A 16723-nucleotide genomic window follows, 5' to 3' on the forward strand; every position below is an offset into this window, starting at 1 on the left:
GCGGGTGGAAGCAAGCCCCGAGCCCACACAGGCGGCAGAGTGGCTAGACTCTGGGTCAGAACCAGGCATGTGGTGTATCTCAAGCCTGACACCACTGCTACCCTGCTGGCTCCAGCAACCTCTCCATCGCTGCCAGATCGCAGAGCGGCCACCAACATGCTCCGACAGCCTGGGGTTTGCACCAGGGGCCACTCCAGGATTTGACCAGCATCAACAGAAGAGGCTGCAGAAGGACAACGTGAGATCCTGCTCATAGTTTATCTGAGCAATCACTTGGAATAATGAAAGCCACTTTCTCCAGGAGCACACTGTGTCACTCCTGCAGAAGCAACCCCTAGCAGCCAACTCTCGTGTCCCAGTGCTTCACACTTGCTGGAGGGGGAAGACCATGAGCAAGTCCTACACAAAGCAATAGGAGCAACAGGTGCAGATGCTCCTCTTCCCTTGGAGGGTCCTTCTGTGCTTAATTGTGTTGCAGTCTCCACTGGTTAAAAAGTACCTTTTCCCACGGACAAAGAACTAGGAGGAGGGTACCATGAAAGTTGCATCTGAGGAGCTGCTAAAGCTTTAATTTTCTGTTAGCTGGACAACACAGTCAGTATGCCAGACAAGAAATTAAGTGATCACTCAAAAGCAAATTCCCAAACTTGGGAAGCTGGAAGCATCAGACTGATGAACATGAAACACAACACAACCCCAGGGCGCAGAGCTCTTTATTGGGGGAAGGAGGAGAAAAAACCCAACCAAAACCAAACCAAGAACCACCCTGGTACTTTCTTGTTCAAGTTTACCTTTCACAAAGCAGAGTTATTCAGATTCGGATTTCTTATTTAGGAAACCAGCAGGATTTGTTGAGGGCTTTTTCTGTTGTTATAGAAAAAGATTAGGTGGTGGAAGAACTAGAAACACCCCATCAAAAAGCCAAGGTCTAAGGTCAGGAGAAAAAGAGGGGAGAAAAACTGCCGGCAGGGCTCTCGCCCTTTACTATAGCAGGTTAGTTGCACTAACTCACTGGTTAGTTTGGATGAGAGCCCCAGAGCAATACTAAATGTCACTTGTCAAAAGACATATGGAGCAAGTTTTGAAGTGACATGGTTCAGCCTAGCTTCATGGTACGCACCTGAGCTGCCACCAGCTGAGAACCAGAACCGGGAGGTGCGCACCCAGCAGGGACCAGCACGGATACACTGCGTGGGAGTGAAAAATCCTACCCTCAAAGAAATCCTAGGGAAAGATTTAAACTGCAGTCAAAGCAGCTACAATCCATTTTAACAGTGTCAAACGCAGCAAGTTTCCAAAGGATTAAATCACTACTTAAATCATCTTCATAATTTTAAAAAATGCCTGTAAGACAACACTAGAAGCTAATTGTACTATTTAAATTTAGTGAAGGGAGGATTTTTTTCGTTGGGATTTTTCCTCCTTAACTGCAATAAAGAAAAGCCCAAGGGTCTAAAACTAATAATCTAATAAACTTTGCTAAGTGAACATTGTAACAGATAGGCCTGGATGAGATTTTCTGTAAATGCCAGACAATTTCCCTTGATCTTTATCAGCAGAGATGCTGCTCTGGCTTCAGTAGGAAGAAATTAAATTTGGTGCAAAATAATAACATCTGGGTGAGATTTTGTTTGTCAAGACTAGCAGTCCCTTTAGATGCCAGGCTAAAAATATTAAAATTAACTCTGAAGGCTTTCACATTTGTGTTTTTATATGAGTGGTTAGGATGTTTCCATACCAACATAAGTGGTGCAATTACCCGTGCTCTGTGCAGGATCCCTGGCAGACACTGGGTCCTACCCAATGCAAGACACACACGGAGAGCTGTCTCCCCTGCCAGAGCACGCACGTGAGAGTTGGCATTGCTTTGGGCTATCCCACTCCTGCAGTCCCAGTTCCTGAAGTCACAGAGCATCTGCCCCAACTTCAAGGAGAGACACCACATGGGAGCAGGACTTGCAGGAGATGCTCAGGGACCACATGGGCTCCAACAGCTGTCACGAGTGCCTCTCCCCTGACTGCTCCAGCATCCCCCCCCATAGCTGAAACCCTACATAGCATGGGCATCCTACATTCTCCAGCTGTGCCAGGGCAGCAGAAGTCTTCTGACCTACAACCAGCTGCCATAGCACATACCTTGGCAATGCGGGAGGAAGCAAACAGCACACCAGTGGGGTCTGATTTGAGACACTGCACCCCACCACCAGCTCCCTTAGTGATGTCTTGAGACAGAAGCCTGTCCCTTACCACAAGCAGTTCCCAGAAACAAGAAACCAGACTGCCGTATCTTGGGTCCAAGTACAATTTCTGTAGCTGAACAGCCTCTGGTGCTGCAGCCATCAAAATGCTCTTAAACAAGTAGCAATCAAAAGATCTATCTATTAAAATAAGTGTTCTTCTACAGACTTTGAGATTAAATTTAAAGATAACAAAAGCACACAATTTTCAAAATCTAATTGCCCTTCCAAGTCCCAAACACTTTGTACGAGGTGAAGTGAGCTCCTCAGCGGATCCAGCTAGGAACTCCTCTCCTACAATGGGATTACAAAAGATCTTTAAAATTAGTCATGAGCTTTATTTTATAAGCAGAAGTGGTCAGGAACTCTTCAATCAAATGCTCTTCTTCCCCACCACCAAGAATGGCAATTCTGCATACCAAGGGTTTTCTGAGTAACACCAGCTCTAAAACCCCTGGAGAGGGAAAGGGCTCTCACTGCCAGGATGGAAATTCACAGTTTAAAAAAAAAAACACAAACAAAAAAAAACACAGGAAAAAATATCAGATCAAGGGATTCAGCTCTCCCCAGAAGAAGCAGAAATTTCAGAGCTAGAGCACCCAACCGCTATGCTATATACAACCTATAGTATCATAGGGTGCCACTCCTACACACAGTAAAAACTCTGATGTTGCAATGGTTTTGTCAAATGGTAGGGGAAGGAGGCAGGCACTTTGTATTCCAGCCAGGTTATTCACCATTTCTGAAGCCAGTCCTCATCTCCAACGCCTAGGAAAGCAATCTCTCAGTTTTACTCCATTCTGTTTAGCAGAATTGGAACTTAATGGTCACTGCATTAAGAAGTATCAGGAAAAAAATACACTGTTACCTCCTCAGCAATTTATTCGATCTTACATTGAGAAAAACAACACATTAGACTTCATCAGTCAGTTGTGGACTAGAACAGAGCTTTGCCACGATCTCACAGGCTTCAGCAATCTCTGGGTCTTGCTGTTAGTGAGGCATGCAACAAAAATAAATCAATTATTCTAGAAAAATATCAGCATGAAGGAGAAAAAAAATGCTTGACTGCTTGTGCCTTCTTTTTTAAATATAGGCAAAAATGCCATTAATACAGAATGATGGAACCTCAATAGGATAGTACTCAACAAGCAAGCAATCATTTCACCACGCATTAACCACGGATAGAATAAGTTTTGTTTGTGTAAAGGTCCTAAAAAAGAAATTATTGCAGATTCAAGTGATACAAACTAGTGTGTATCCACAGCAGAAAATAATTGTCAAAGATTGGTTTTTCTGAGACGACAATACATCACATCACGTTACCATTAGAGAAAAAAAAAAAAAAAAAAAAAAAAAAAAAAGAGCTGCCACTGTATAGTGTGGCAATAAGTTACCAAGCACCCAGACACCCCCTGGCAGCACCAGGGACCACACTTGTGAACAAGGCAGCCTCTAACCGCCTTCACATGGAATCATCAACTTTGTTTTGCAGTGGTTTACAGTAATCAACGCACACGTTATAGCATCACACCAGGGTGACAACCAGATCATATTACTGCAACCTGGGTTTTGGGACTGGCAGAATCAGACAAGACTGTACTTGCACAGATATTTTAATTCTTGGAGAAGTGGGGTTTTCATTTCTTTTTAAATTTGCACTTGAAGAGGTTTAGTGTTCAAATTTACATTTGCTGTTTCAGCTACAGGAATATTCAGGACAAGCCCTGCAGAGCAGCCATATACCAAACCAGGTATATTATTTATCATACATAAACATATATAACATATACAAACAATTGAAAACAAGTGAACAGTCCAGCCACCTGCATTTCTGATTGCCAGGTACTGAGGAAGAGGAGCAGAAGCACCTCCTCCTCCTGCCACATGCCTGGATGACCCCCAGCACTCACCTTGGAAGACCGCAGCGTTCTGGATGACAAGGAACTTCAGCTCCATGCTGGCAGACTGCAGGAGCTGCTCCATGTTCAGGCGGGCTGTTGCCTGGTACTTCTCCTCCATCTTCCTCGAGCAGCACGTGGAGCCCTTTGGGATACATACTTGCAGATCAGACCCTGGAAAGGAACAGAAGAAGGGCAGAAAAATTTGCATTAGGAGGTGGAATTGCTGGGAGTAGAGAGGAAACAAACCCCATACAGTGGTATCGCTGCAATTACTGTTTGGGCAAACTGATGCCATTTCTGGAATTTGTCCTGAGCAAGCAGCTTGGCCAAAGGAGAAGACTGATAAGGCAGAGCCAAGATTTCTGAGCAATAGCCCCCGAGAGCTTACTACGTACGCCTGCCAGCATCCCGCTCGCTTCAGCTCCCACACACTCCATCCACTGATGTGGTGGTGCTGAGCAGAGCGATACAGAGCATCGCCCTCCTGCCTAGGACATGCCCACCAACACACTGGTAAGGAGCTGCAGGCACCCAGAAAAGATGGAGTGGGAGACGGAAAAAAGGAGCCAGGATTTGTAGCTGTGGATTTACAATTAATAGAGCAACACATGTAGTTCAGCAGGCAGGATATGCTTGTAATTTGCATTAAGACTTAAAACTAGCTTAATACAAATAACTGTGTCATTTGCCTGTGATCTCCAACCTTTTGCATCCACAGCAATAACAGTAACAACAGAAGGGCACAACAATAATGACCTACTGGGGTTTTTAGTGCTAATTAAGACTTCTAAATTGTAAATATCTCGAGTCCTCCCACCAATTTCACCGTCCCATCTTTCCCCCATTGCAACAGGCAAAGCTATCACTTCACTTATGTGAGTCCCACTGCAGACGGACAGGTCCTGAGGCATGCGCTGAGCACTGCAAAATTGCCTGTTCAGCAGCAGCCATGCCACTGCACCTCCACCCATTCACCAGGAACAGTGCAACAGCCAGGAAACGAAGGCAAGAGGAATATCGCTTGCTCTGGCATCTCAAGCTGTAACTCAAAGCACTGGTCAGTGATGCTAAAGTTTGGGGTTTGACCTTCCCAAAGCTCTTACTCCTGGAGGTAGTAGACAATTTTAGGAAAAGTGCTGTTGCCATTAGCTAAAAAGTGAAATAAAAACTAGGGAAAAAAAAATCACCTTTTGGGTTTAGACAACAGGAAAAGATGGAACAGAAGAGCTAGAAGCAGCAGCAACAAGAAGCCTCATTCTTGATCAACCTTCCATGGCAAACTGTGGCCCCACAAACACTAGCAAAGCAACAAGCTCATATCAAAGCAAATAGCCTTCATCACACAAAAACCCACCTAATATGATGCTGCTGTTAGAAACTCAAACGCTAAGCAACAAGTCCATTAAAAACAGCTGTCCATGGCCACACGGCAGCAAGGGATTTACGCTTCAGTGTGTGCCACCCAAACCGCATCGTGCCCTGAGCAGCAGCAGCTCCCTGTCAGGCTCAGCACTGCCCAGATCCAGGACTAGGAAGCAGTCCCCAAGCCAGCAACCAACAGCCCACACAGGGTGAACGGGCTCCACACACCCCTCAGCCCTTGCTCTGCCTTCCCCCTTGCTATAGAGGTTTTTTCCCCCTCAATAAAAGCAAGTTTGGCCATTTACATCTCTGCTCTGGAAGGATTACACATCCTTCCAGGTTGCCCTCTCCTCTCCTTCTTAAGAGTCATACCACATCTACTCTCTCACTAATTACTAGAAAGTGTCAAAAGTCACTTTTCTAAGTGTACTCCAGAAGAACAGGATTAATATTAATGTCAGTTCAATCGTGTACCTCCTGAAGAAGAGTCATGCACACCACCGAGGGAAAACCAGCTGTCAGGGCTCGGGAGCAGCGACAGCAGAAACCCTCCTCCCTCCAGCTCCATTTCTTCCCCTGGCACAGCCTGGGAAAAACAACATGAAACACTTCATCTGCAACGTGCATTTCACATGTGGAGAGGAGCTTTAACCAATGCAAGTCCTGCCGTCACCGCAAAACAACGCGTAGCAGAGGGGGAGAAAGAGCACCACCCCCCCAGCTCCATCTCTACCCGCTGCCTCTGTTTCCCCTTCTGCAAAACAGGACACGCAGCACAAAATCCTTCATCCAGCCCCCAACAAAAGCCAGCACCACGGATCGAGCCTCCGTGGCTTGTGAACTAAGCTGCTACGGAGGAGCACTGTGACAGGCACTTCGTGCATCTAAAAAATAACAGGGACCACGAAACCGCATAATAGCAAGACACTGTTAATGAGAGGAGCAGTTATATAACAGGGAGTTAAAGAGGTTTTTTAAAGTCAAATCCAAGTCAATTTACACCGCAAAAAGGCTTAGCATTGTTCCTTTAACACTACAATAAAGCCATACATTTCTTGTTAATACAAAGCTTATTTCCTCCTACATTTATTATATTGGACACATTTCAAATGGGGGGGAAAAAAAAAAAAAAGCCTTCCATGATTAATGGAAATACCAATATAGAAAATCTGAGAGTTGGCAATTAAGAGATCTGTGCAAGTTAAAGCCAGGCATAGGAAGCAGCAAGGTCATCTACTCACATCCCATCCTTCTTTTTGGCAATTAAGCCAGTTTCTCCCCTTAAATGGATTTTTGCTTTTGTGAAGTTGAGGGACACATGCTGTAGCAGAGCAATCACAAAGGAGGAGGAAAAAGCCTGAGAATTAACTCTGACAGCTTAAAACGTTTTACAGAGATAGCCAACTAACAGTGGTGACCAGAAATGCCACGGTAAACGCAACAGGTCAATACAGGCAGGACAGGCTCTTACAAGCTACCAGGGACAGTCCTTGGCGCAGTGCTGCTACCCTGGGCCAGGGAACAGGGGCCTGACTCCCACCTGCCAGCTATTTTCTGTACGTGGCTTTCCCAGGGCTGAGCACACCCAGACAGCCCCATCCCTAAGTCCTAGCAGTAAGGGAAAGAGGCTTTGATGCCCAGGAGCCACTAACCCACCCCGCTGACCCCAGCCCCAGCAGACGCCGATGGAAGAGGGACAGCGCTTTCTGACCTGCGAATATATTTGGGGTTTATTCATGCCATTGCCTGCAGGACCCTCTTCTGCGCCCGTATGCTGCAGCACCACCCACGAGACCCAGACCCTATGCAAACTGTGAACGCTCCGCCAGCACCGTGGCTGCACAGACGCAAACGCCTGGAAACACACTGCAAGCCTACAGACCAGGCACCAGCACGAATTAAACTGTCACACGTTTCTGGCTCCATAAATGTAATTGAAAAGGTCCTGTGAGTCATCAAATCCTACCCCCTGCCTCCCAATCCACCCCTCTAAGCATTTTTGTCTAAACATAAATATCTCCAGCCACAGCTCCCACTTGCGAGATAGAAGAGCCCCTTCCACTGCCTAGCGGCCCTTACTGTTAAGGCTGTTTTTATCTCCTAACCTTCACCACCACCTCCTTTTCCTTCAAGTTTCAAGCCATTACACCTCATAATGCCAGTCAGCCCTTGCAAACAACCTCCTCCTTCTGCCATAAATCACTACAAATTCACTTTCAGAAAGAAGAGTGTCCCACAAATTACTCCAACGGTTTTATTAAATTGCATGGAGACATTCACATACCAACCTTTGCAAGATTGGTGATATCAATGCAGTGCTAATAAGCACGGGAGCCTGACCCTCCAACACCCAGCTGCCAGGGGTGAACAGGAGCTGGATGCGGCCCCTTCCATAGGTGCTGGAGCCAGGCACCGTCAGAGCGCTGTGCCATTTATGCCATCTTGGGGAACAGCAGTGTAAATGCTCCAGTAATTTTGCATACGCTCCTAGCTGACAGAACTAATCTCCACAGCTACAGTAATTTCAGCAGCACCCTGCCTTTTCCTTCTTCTCCTGACACAGTGATTTTTTACTGAAGTCTGGGTAGCAGTGAATTTAATGCTTTAAATTTGACTTTGATGTACAATTATTCCCACAGATAGGTGGTTAGTACAGCAGAAGTGAAAATAATTTCAGTGGATTAAATGTCAAAATTTAAAAAAAAACCAAACAAAACAACTTGAGATCATCTGCAGGCAGTTGTGAACTCCTCCATGAGGCTGAAGGATTGTGTTTTGATCCTAAGCATCCCAGGACAGCTCCAACCCTGTCATCAGATACAGGCAGGCAAGCCGCGCTTTCCACGGGGCACACAAGCCTGCCCACCCAGACACAACGGCGTCTTAAATCAGATTAACGTTCACCCCAAATTTACCCCAGGCATTGCCAAAATAAGAACCTGTCCCTGCTCTATGCCACATTACTGCAGCCTCCTCCCTGTGTTAACAGGAGGGCTCTGCCACCCCATGCAGCAGCACCCTTCACCTTCTGCAGCCTGGAAACATCAGGGGGCTTCATCCCACCCTCTCAGCTCACCAATTTGTTAATATTACCCTTAAGAAAGCTGCTGCTTCATGTTCATTTTCTTTCTCTAATTGTTTCGCAGTCAGCATCGTACTTTAAACAGATAAAAGCAGTGATTCAACCTTTAAACATATTGGCTTTTCCCCCAGCTATTTCAATTTTTTTAATTTGTTTTTTTTTTATTAAAAACCTTTTAAATTATGTGACTAGGGGATCGTGCATCTGTCACTGGCTTTTAATGCTCAGCATTTGGGGGCGGGGGGAAGGAAACACAAATGTTCAGAACCCAGGTTAAGTGCTGATCTCTTTAAAACCTAATTAAAGAGATATAAATTATAAACCAACCTCGTTCAATAGGTGATTAAAGTTGGAACAGTATGGGTACTACATGGGATATTTATTACTGCTTAATTATCTTTTATTTCCTATTCCATCTTATGTTTCACATGGCCATCTGACTCGGGATTCCTCCCCAAGCCTAGCAATGTTGGCCAGATGACTGCCACACAAATATAACACTCTATAACATCACATCTTTTAAAAGAAGAAGTTACCGAGAAAAGAGAGAGGTTTTACAGAGTAAGAGTTCCCCCCTAACAAATGTACAAATGTATCAACAATACCGTCATCAGAAGTACGGAGTTAATTTGTGGGCACCCACGCACCGTACACATTTGTTACAGACACACACCCTACAGCCATTCCAAAGACTGGGAAGAACACTGTTCAGGATGTTGTTAAAATTAACCCCTGGGGGGAAAAAAAAAAAATAAAATTAATGATCTCACTACAAAACCACTGCCTGGGAAGGTTACTAAATTTTAGGGTTCTGCTCCTGCTCTCTTAACTATCAAGAGAGCAACTTGCAGGCCTGAAATAATTAAGAACAGAAAACTCAATTATCTAGCAAACTAAGATCTTAAACCACCATGCTAAGCTAAACAGGCTGCACTAAGAGGAGTATCATTAGTCCCACTCAGGAAAACCAGGACAAAAGAGCAGGAGCACAAAGGGAACCAGCTTGCATCGGGTCCAGCAGGAAGAGTTGGGATTTTTAGTTTTTAAGTTGTATGATGGCACACATCAGCAGCCAAAAAGAAGAGAAGAAAGCTTGACACGCTCAGCCAGCCAGTTGTACAGCTTTACACCCAACTCCAAAAGCAAAAGGTTAATCTCTTCTTTGCCTCCGAAGAGAATAAACAAAAAGCTGGAAACTGCACAAGCATGGAACAAACCCTCCAGCTGATATTTCTGCCAAGATAAATATTCCTCAGCTTTCCTACTGCCCAGAGCCACAGACATCCACCCCCTCTCCCACCTTGGCAAGGCAACAGCTTGCCCCTGCCCCTTCCCCTCCACCCACGTGCACCAGCCCAATTACCTGGCACGTCACCCTCAAACACAAAGAAATCCAAGCGGCAAAGAGGAGAGAAAAAAAGACCGAGGAAAATGGAAATTCAAGTTACGGTTTATACATAAGAAATTACGTAGGGAAAAGACAAGAGGAAGAAGAAAACCAAGACAGGCAGCATAAGAAGAAGAGAATTCAGTTCTTAATGAATGTGAAATTACCCCAGCGCAGAATGACAGGCTGGCTCGCGAGCTGGCGTTACGTCTCAGCTTCAGAAGAACCTGTGAAAAGCACTCACATCGCCCTGCCTTCGCTCTTCTCCAGCACAAGGCCTCTCAGCTAGCTCGAGTGGAGCAGTTGCCATGAATTACATCCTCCCACCACTCCAAACAGTCAGCCACAGCTGACAGCGGTTAGGTCATGCTGCTGCCCACCTGCGATGCTCTAGAACTGCAAAAACCCAGTCCCCAGGCTGCAGGACCTGAAGGGACCAGGCTCCTGCTCGCTGCCTGATGCACGCCTTCAGCTAGAATTAATCCCAGAACATAACAGCATTCATGAAACAGCACGACGCTTTCCTCACATTTATCAGAACTGCCTTTTGGTTTGGTTTTGTTGTTGGGTTTTTTTTAATTTTAAGTATCAGCCTGGTGCGGCTGAGCTCCTCTGCGGCGAGCGCTGTGCGCTGTCCCCCCAGCCCACGCACCGTCGGTCCAGGGTCCAGCAGAACGGAGCCGGGGGACATCTCTCCTGCCTGCCTTGCAACTCTGCAGCGCTCCCGCTACTTAACACCTTCAGCCACAGCTGCTCATAATGCAAAATGTGGCTTCCAGAAACCATTATTCTCTGTTTGTGTCAAAATACCCCCAATATTTTAAGTAAGTTGTTTAAACCCTCAGTTTCTCTAGGGTGATATGATCTATAGGCAAAGGTTCTCAGAATTGATTCCGTGTTGATCTGTGGCTGGGAACTCCAAAACTTTTTTTAATTGACAGATGTATGAAAGGAAAAAAAGCAATAAACAGACGCCTGGAAAATAGTCCTTGAGTGATGTTCCCCTATTACAGAGATTTATGCAGCTGCTACTAGGAGAAGCGAGTGCTCTGAAGTGTAATTACTACACAGAGTCATGCAAGATGGGCCGGATCCAAGGTATAAGCAAGCAGTCATTGCTTTAATTATGATCAAGTTTATGTACTTAGGCAAATGTAAAATCCACTTTCGATTTGATGTGTGGGAACTTTATCATCATAACAAGCTGGAACCATTCACTTGAAACACCAGGCCTGTTATGAGGTATTGATCCAGCTACCCACAGGCTCTGCAGAGAGGCAAAGGGCTCCTTACTCTGGAGTACCAGAGATGCAGCTGGGGCTCCCCGGACAGCAAGAGCTCAACTGAGCAACTCCAGCAGCCTGAGCCCTGCTAGGAAAGGAAGATGCCTGGGCAAGGGCACCCACTGTGATCACAGCCCAGGCCAGGATGGAGGATGCCACAGGTTTCTGGGGAAGGACTGACCCCACTGCAGCACAGAGGTGCCAGCAGCCCCTCACCACTCACAGCACAGCCTGCAGGGTCCCATCGGGAACACCCCAGCTGCCCACCCCTCCATCACCTCTCCCTGTAAAAGTACATTCCAAGAAAGTTACTTAGGGATCAAAGCAAACACTTCACAGACTTTCACTGAAGCCAGGGAAGACATGTCTTTGATAACAAACAGAATTTGTCATTCCAGCAGTGATATGAGCTGCTCCTTCCCCTCCCTGCAACCCTTCACGCAAACATTTCATCACAAGGTATTTCCAGTGCTACTGGAAAGAGACCAGGACCCTGCAGGATGGGGAGAAACCAGATAGTGCTCCTGCAGCTACTTTGAAAGAAACATCAAGAAAAGTGTTAAAAATCATACAGGAAGAGGGTGTAAGGATAGGAAAGGATACGGAAGGCAACCCTCTCACCAGGACTTAAATCTAAACTCTCCTTCTAGATCTCAGGCACTGCTACAGCCCTACAGACCAAACTGTTTGGGATGCGCACCGGCTGACACAGCACCTCACAGCCCAGCCACAGGCACCCCGCTTCTCCCCTTCCTCTCCCGCGCTACAGCCGACCATTGCCGGGGCGACTCCTGTATTTCTGGTCTGTACGATGCCGAATGCAAGAAATGTAACTCAACACATAATTAAAAGCAGCTCCTGCTAGCGATGATCTCATTGCACCTCCCCTGCCTGTCACGTTTGCCCGTTATCTCTCCCTTTCCATACTTTGATCACAAGCTTTGCAGGGCCGGCGTTCTCCATCCATCACGTACCTACCCGGCCACGGCGGCCCCCGCGCTCTCACGGCACCTCTGTCACGCAGCCACCAAAACCCACTCCGAGAACACAGCCACCCATCTGGGGGAGCCGGTACTCCCCAGTTACTCAAAAAACTGCCAAAGAGCCTTTATAAGGTTGACAATTCAAGCATTGCATGGCTATTTTCCGATGGGCAGGCGGCAGCGGGCGGGAAGCAGCCCGGCGGGGCTCGGTGCGGTGCCACCACCTGTAACGCTCACGGCGCAGCAGCACCGAGCCGGCTCCGCCGAGCCCCCCCGCCCGGCTGCCTGCGGGCAGCCCCCGGGGTCAGCGGGGCGCTGGAAGCTCCCCGGGGGACACGGCCCTCGGGGGACGGCGCTGCCCAGCGCCCTGCTGCGGCGAGCCGGGACCCGCGGACGGAGCCGGGTGCGCGGCTGGCGGGCAGATACGCGGCGCTCTCCCCGCCCCGGTAGGGCACGCGTGGGCGGCGGGTCCCTGCCCGACAGCCCCAGCTCGCTGCGAGCCCCCCCCCGGGGAGCCCCTGCTGAGCAGAACGACAGCCGCAAACCGCCCGCTCACGCGGGAGGGGGACGGCGCAGGGACGGCGCGGCGGGCTGCCGGTCCAGCCCAGCAGCGGGGCGCACCCGCCGCTCCCGGAGCGCAGCGCCCGGTTGCCTCCGCACCCAGCCGCCGGGGAAGAGGCGCTCCGGCGGGTGGGCAACCCGCAGCCGGCTCCGCGGCGCCCCGCAGCGACCCTCCCCGCGCCCCGCTTCCCGGGCGCTACAGCCGCTTCGCCCCGCACCCGAGCGGCCCCGGCGCACCCCCGTCCGCAGGGCACCGGCGAGCCCCGGCAGGCCGGACGGTCTCACCTGGCACGGGGCTCTCGGGCACCCACTTAGCCCCGGGCTGCAGCACCTGGAAGGCGGTGCGGACGGAGCGGCAGGCGGCTTCCCCCGCCGGCTGCGCGCCCCCCGGGGCACCGAGCAGCGCCAGCAGCAGCACCAGCAGCAGCGCTCCGCCGCTCCCCGACATCCTCCCGGGGCACCGGGGCGCTCCTCTACACCCCACCGGCGGGCATCCCCGCCGGGGCGGAGCCAGGCTGCTGCGCGGCGGAGCAGGAACGCGGCGGAGCGGAGCTCAGCCCCGCGCCTCGCGCGGCGCTCCACGGAGCGCCGGGACCGGGCACCGGGACGGGCTCCGCGCGCGCACCGCCCCGCCGCGCTCCCATTGGCCCCCGCCCCGCCGGCCCCCGAGCCGATTGGTTCCCGCCCCGCTACCGGCAAACTTGCCCCGCGCGCGGCACCGCCCCGGCGCTCATTGGCCCCGCGGCGCCCGCCCCGCGCCACACCCGCCCGGCCAGCTGGGAGCGCCGCTGCGGGCCGGGGCCGTTCGGCGCCCGCACGGGGCCGGGTGCGGCGGCGCTGCAGCGCCCCCGGGGCCGCGTGCTCCCCCGGGGCCGCCACCTTCGCGGGCGGTGCGGCGAAGCACCCGCGCAACCCGGCCCGGCGTTTTGCACCGCGCCGCGTGCGCAGCCGGCGGGGGGCTTTGCAGGGTGCGCGGTGTCCCGTTTGCACACGCGCGTGTAGCGTGAGTTCACCGTGCCGCGCCGTGAACGCGCAGCGCGTCTCTGCAGCCCTCGCCGTCCCCGGTCTGAGCCGCCGCACCCCAGCCGCTCCCCTTCCCCTTAACGGTGACCAGCGGGAGCTGGCGGGCAGCCGTCGCCCACCGAGCCGCAGGCCTGGCCTGACCCTGCGCCCCCGGGACGCGGGGACCCCGGCTGCGGCACCAGCCCAGCTCCATCACACCAGTAACCCCCCAGTACCAGCGATGCGGGCTCAGCCGGGGGGGGGGGCCGCGGTGCTCATGGCACCAGCAGCAGCGGTGTGTGGTGTGACACGAGCGGGGGGGGGGCGGGGTGTGTGTGAGCAAAGGCTTAGTTTAAAAAATGCTTCAGTAAAAAAATTGCAAAATTGCCCAAACCGTGTTTGCCCAGGCGCCCTCCCTGCTGCTCACCCCCCATCCGCACGACGCTGCTTCTGCAGAGGAAAGCACTGAGGGAGCACGCGCGAGCGGAAGAACAGAAGAAAAACCGATTTAAGATTTCCACTGCAAATACAGGACCAAATCATCGCTAATGGCTCGCCACCAGCTCCTTTTTCCTTCTGAAATTTGGAGGAGGGATGAAAAATGGAAGTCCGGCCTGTGTGTTTGTTCTGAGAAAATGCCTGCCAGGGAGAGATTGTTAAAATATATTATGGATATGAGATTAATAAGCCGGAATGTGCAACATGTCTCCTCGCTTAATGGATTGCCGGAGCCTGTTGCTGTCCGCAGACTGCGCTATTTATTATCCGTTTATTGTGTCTAGTAAGCGCAGCTGACAAAGTGCCCATTAACCGGGCAGCAAAAAGTCCTGATTTGCAGGAATTCGGAGGAATCCGGAAATTACATTTTGCTCAGAGGTGCAGGTGCTCCACGGTGCAAATTGCACCTGATTTCAGCAGGGCACAGAGTGGGCGTGCGCTCAGCCATACGGATGAGGATTCAGCCTTTATGCATTTTCATTTCTCCCGGTTGCTTGCATGAAATACCGTCACATGTGCTTCAGCTCATGCGAGATGCGTCTTTTCTGCACCTCCCTCATGGATTCGGTGATAGATTTGTTATATTTACGCAACAGTTTGGATTTCGGGTGCAGTATTGCTTTAGGTTAGAAATGAATTGGACCAAATTGCAAAATACAAAGGCTGGTATTTGAAGTGCTCCTTTATACACGCTACTGCAAATCTATATTATGTTTATGGTTTGAATTACAGTTGTCTAAAAAGCATTCAAGCACCTCCTGTGTTCATCTTCAAACCTGCTGTGTGTATTTCATTTAAGTACAGGAGGCTTTTACCGTTCCAGGTAAGTACGCAGATATTGTCAGGCATGCCATTATAGCAAAGAATTACATACAGTGCCAAATAGGTGGCATTTAGGTATCTCTGCTAAGACGAGGGAGTGCTTTAAGACTTCAAACCAAATTAGAAGACAACATTACCGCTCTTTACTGGATCTGGCTTCACGGTGGGATCTGTCATTATCTTGACAGTGATTCTCTGCAAAAATAAAGTTTATCTATCAACAAGCGGTTATGTCAGAAGAGCGATAAAGCTTGTGGAAATGTACAACAAAGCCAAGTGGCAGCCCTTTTGTTCAGTTGCTGTTTTAAGTTATACCCAAAGTCCACTGGAAGGAAAAAAAAAGAATTTGCATTTTAACTGAAGACCTTCCCTAATGGAGCAAGTGATTTTCACTCATTTCCCCGTGTTTTCACTCTGGCATTACTGAGTTTTCCTTGGGGTAATAAGCTCAAGGGTGCAGCTGGGTGGAAACGGGGGGTGAACCCCATCCCATCCATGGACCAGCAATATTGTTTTGTTCTGTAGCACCCCAGCTGCAAGCCCAAAGGACCCTCTCCACCCTGGTGCCTGCAGAAGCATTCCCAAGGTGACAATGGCAGACTCTCTGACCTGCACCGGCACTGCAACAGCCCAAAGAAAGTCCAAAGCTATTTTCCTGAGCACTCCACGTCCACATGACTTGTCCTTTCAAGGTGTGAGGATAGCAAGTGCAGGTTTGTCCTGAAGGAGAAAGCAGACGACTTGCTCCAAGATCAGAAGCAAAGTCACTGGGTTAGTTGTATGCCAGCTGATGTAGTAAGAGCCAAGTCGTTGTCTCATATCCAGGATGATAATTTCCCTTGTTACAACTGCTCACACCATAAAAATTTCACTTAATCATCTACCTGCCTCAAGCCTGTAAGTAATGAGAGGCAGGATCGTGTGTAGCTGATTTTATCAAATGCTCGTATGAAGTTCTCCACTGGGAAAACCCTGAATCAATTAAAACGCCAAGGAGAGACATAGGAGAGGGATCCGTACTCCCAGTAGATGCTCACCAGGTTATCAACACATTTCACTTACTCTTCCTCTGTAGACGGGGTGGATGAGCTCCATGGGGACAAGGTCAGCTGAGCCAGGCCTATAGCAGAGGAAATCACTGTGGGGCAGGGAAGAAAAGGAAAAACGTGGAGCATCTGTTGATACATCTGTGTGTTTTCAGCACATACCTGACAGCCTACGTGGGCACGTTCAGCCTGGCTTTTTCATCCGTGCTGTGATCCCCTTGTGCTGACTATGGCGAGCTTCATCGCTTGAGATCACTCGTGTCCTGCTGGAACCAAGAGCTGCAGGCAGTGATGGCTTCTCCCTATCAAACTGACCCTTTCCAACTGATTCTGCACCCTGCAGAAGTTGCATTTCAGGCTTTCGTAACCATTTGTGGAGGAGGAGAAGGGAGAAGCTCTTCACTATATAACAATACTCGCACATTGTCTGATGGAAAAAAGAAAAGTGCATTTGCCGTGGGGCACTGGAAGAAATGATGGATAGCCAGGTAGCAGGCATCCCTCCCCTGTTTGGCAGGATATTGTATTCCATGTGCCATACAGGAATGCTGATAGA

General features: G+C 49.7%; 1 protein-coding gene across 1 annotated transcript in view; it reads right to left on the reverse strand.

Moving 5' to 3' along the window:
• The window catches only part of GPC3 (glypican 3), a 154970-nt gene extending 141557 nt beyond the window's left edge, over positions 1-13413 (reverse strand). The window contains exons 1-2 of the mRNA XM_037408503.1: positions 13085-13413; positions 4151-4312 (exon numbers count right to left, since the gene is read on the reverse strand). Coding sequence (XP_037264400.1) covers positions 4151-4312; positions 13085-13247 — 325 coding nt within the window. The 5' untranslated portion in view covers positions 13248-13413. The remainder of the gene's footprint in view (positions 1-4150; positions 4313-13084) is intronic.
• Between the last annotated feature and the right edge of the window lie 3310 nt (positions 13414-16723).

This window comes from Falco rusticolus, chromosome 14 (genome assembly GCF_015220075.1).
Source record: "Falco rusticolus isolate bFalRus1 chromosome 14, bFalRus1.pri, whole genome shotgun sequence".
Classification (NCBI taxonomy): Eukaryota; Metazoa; Chordata; class Aves; order Falconiformes; family Falconidae; genus Falco; species Falco rusticolus.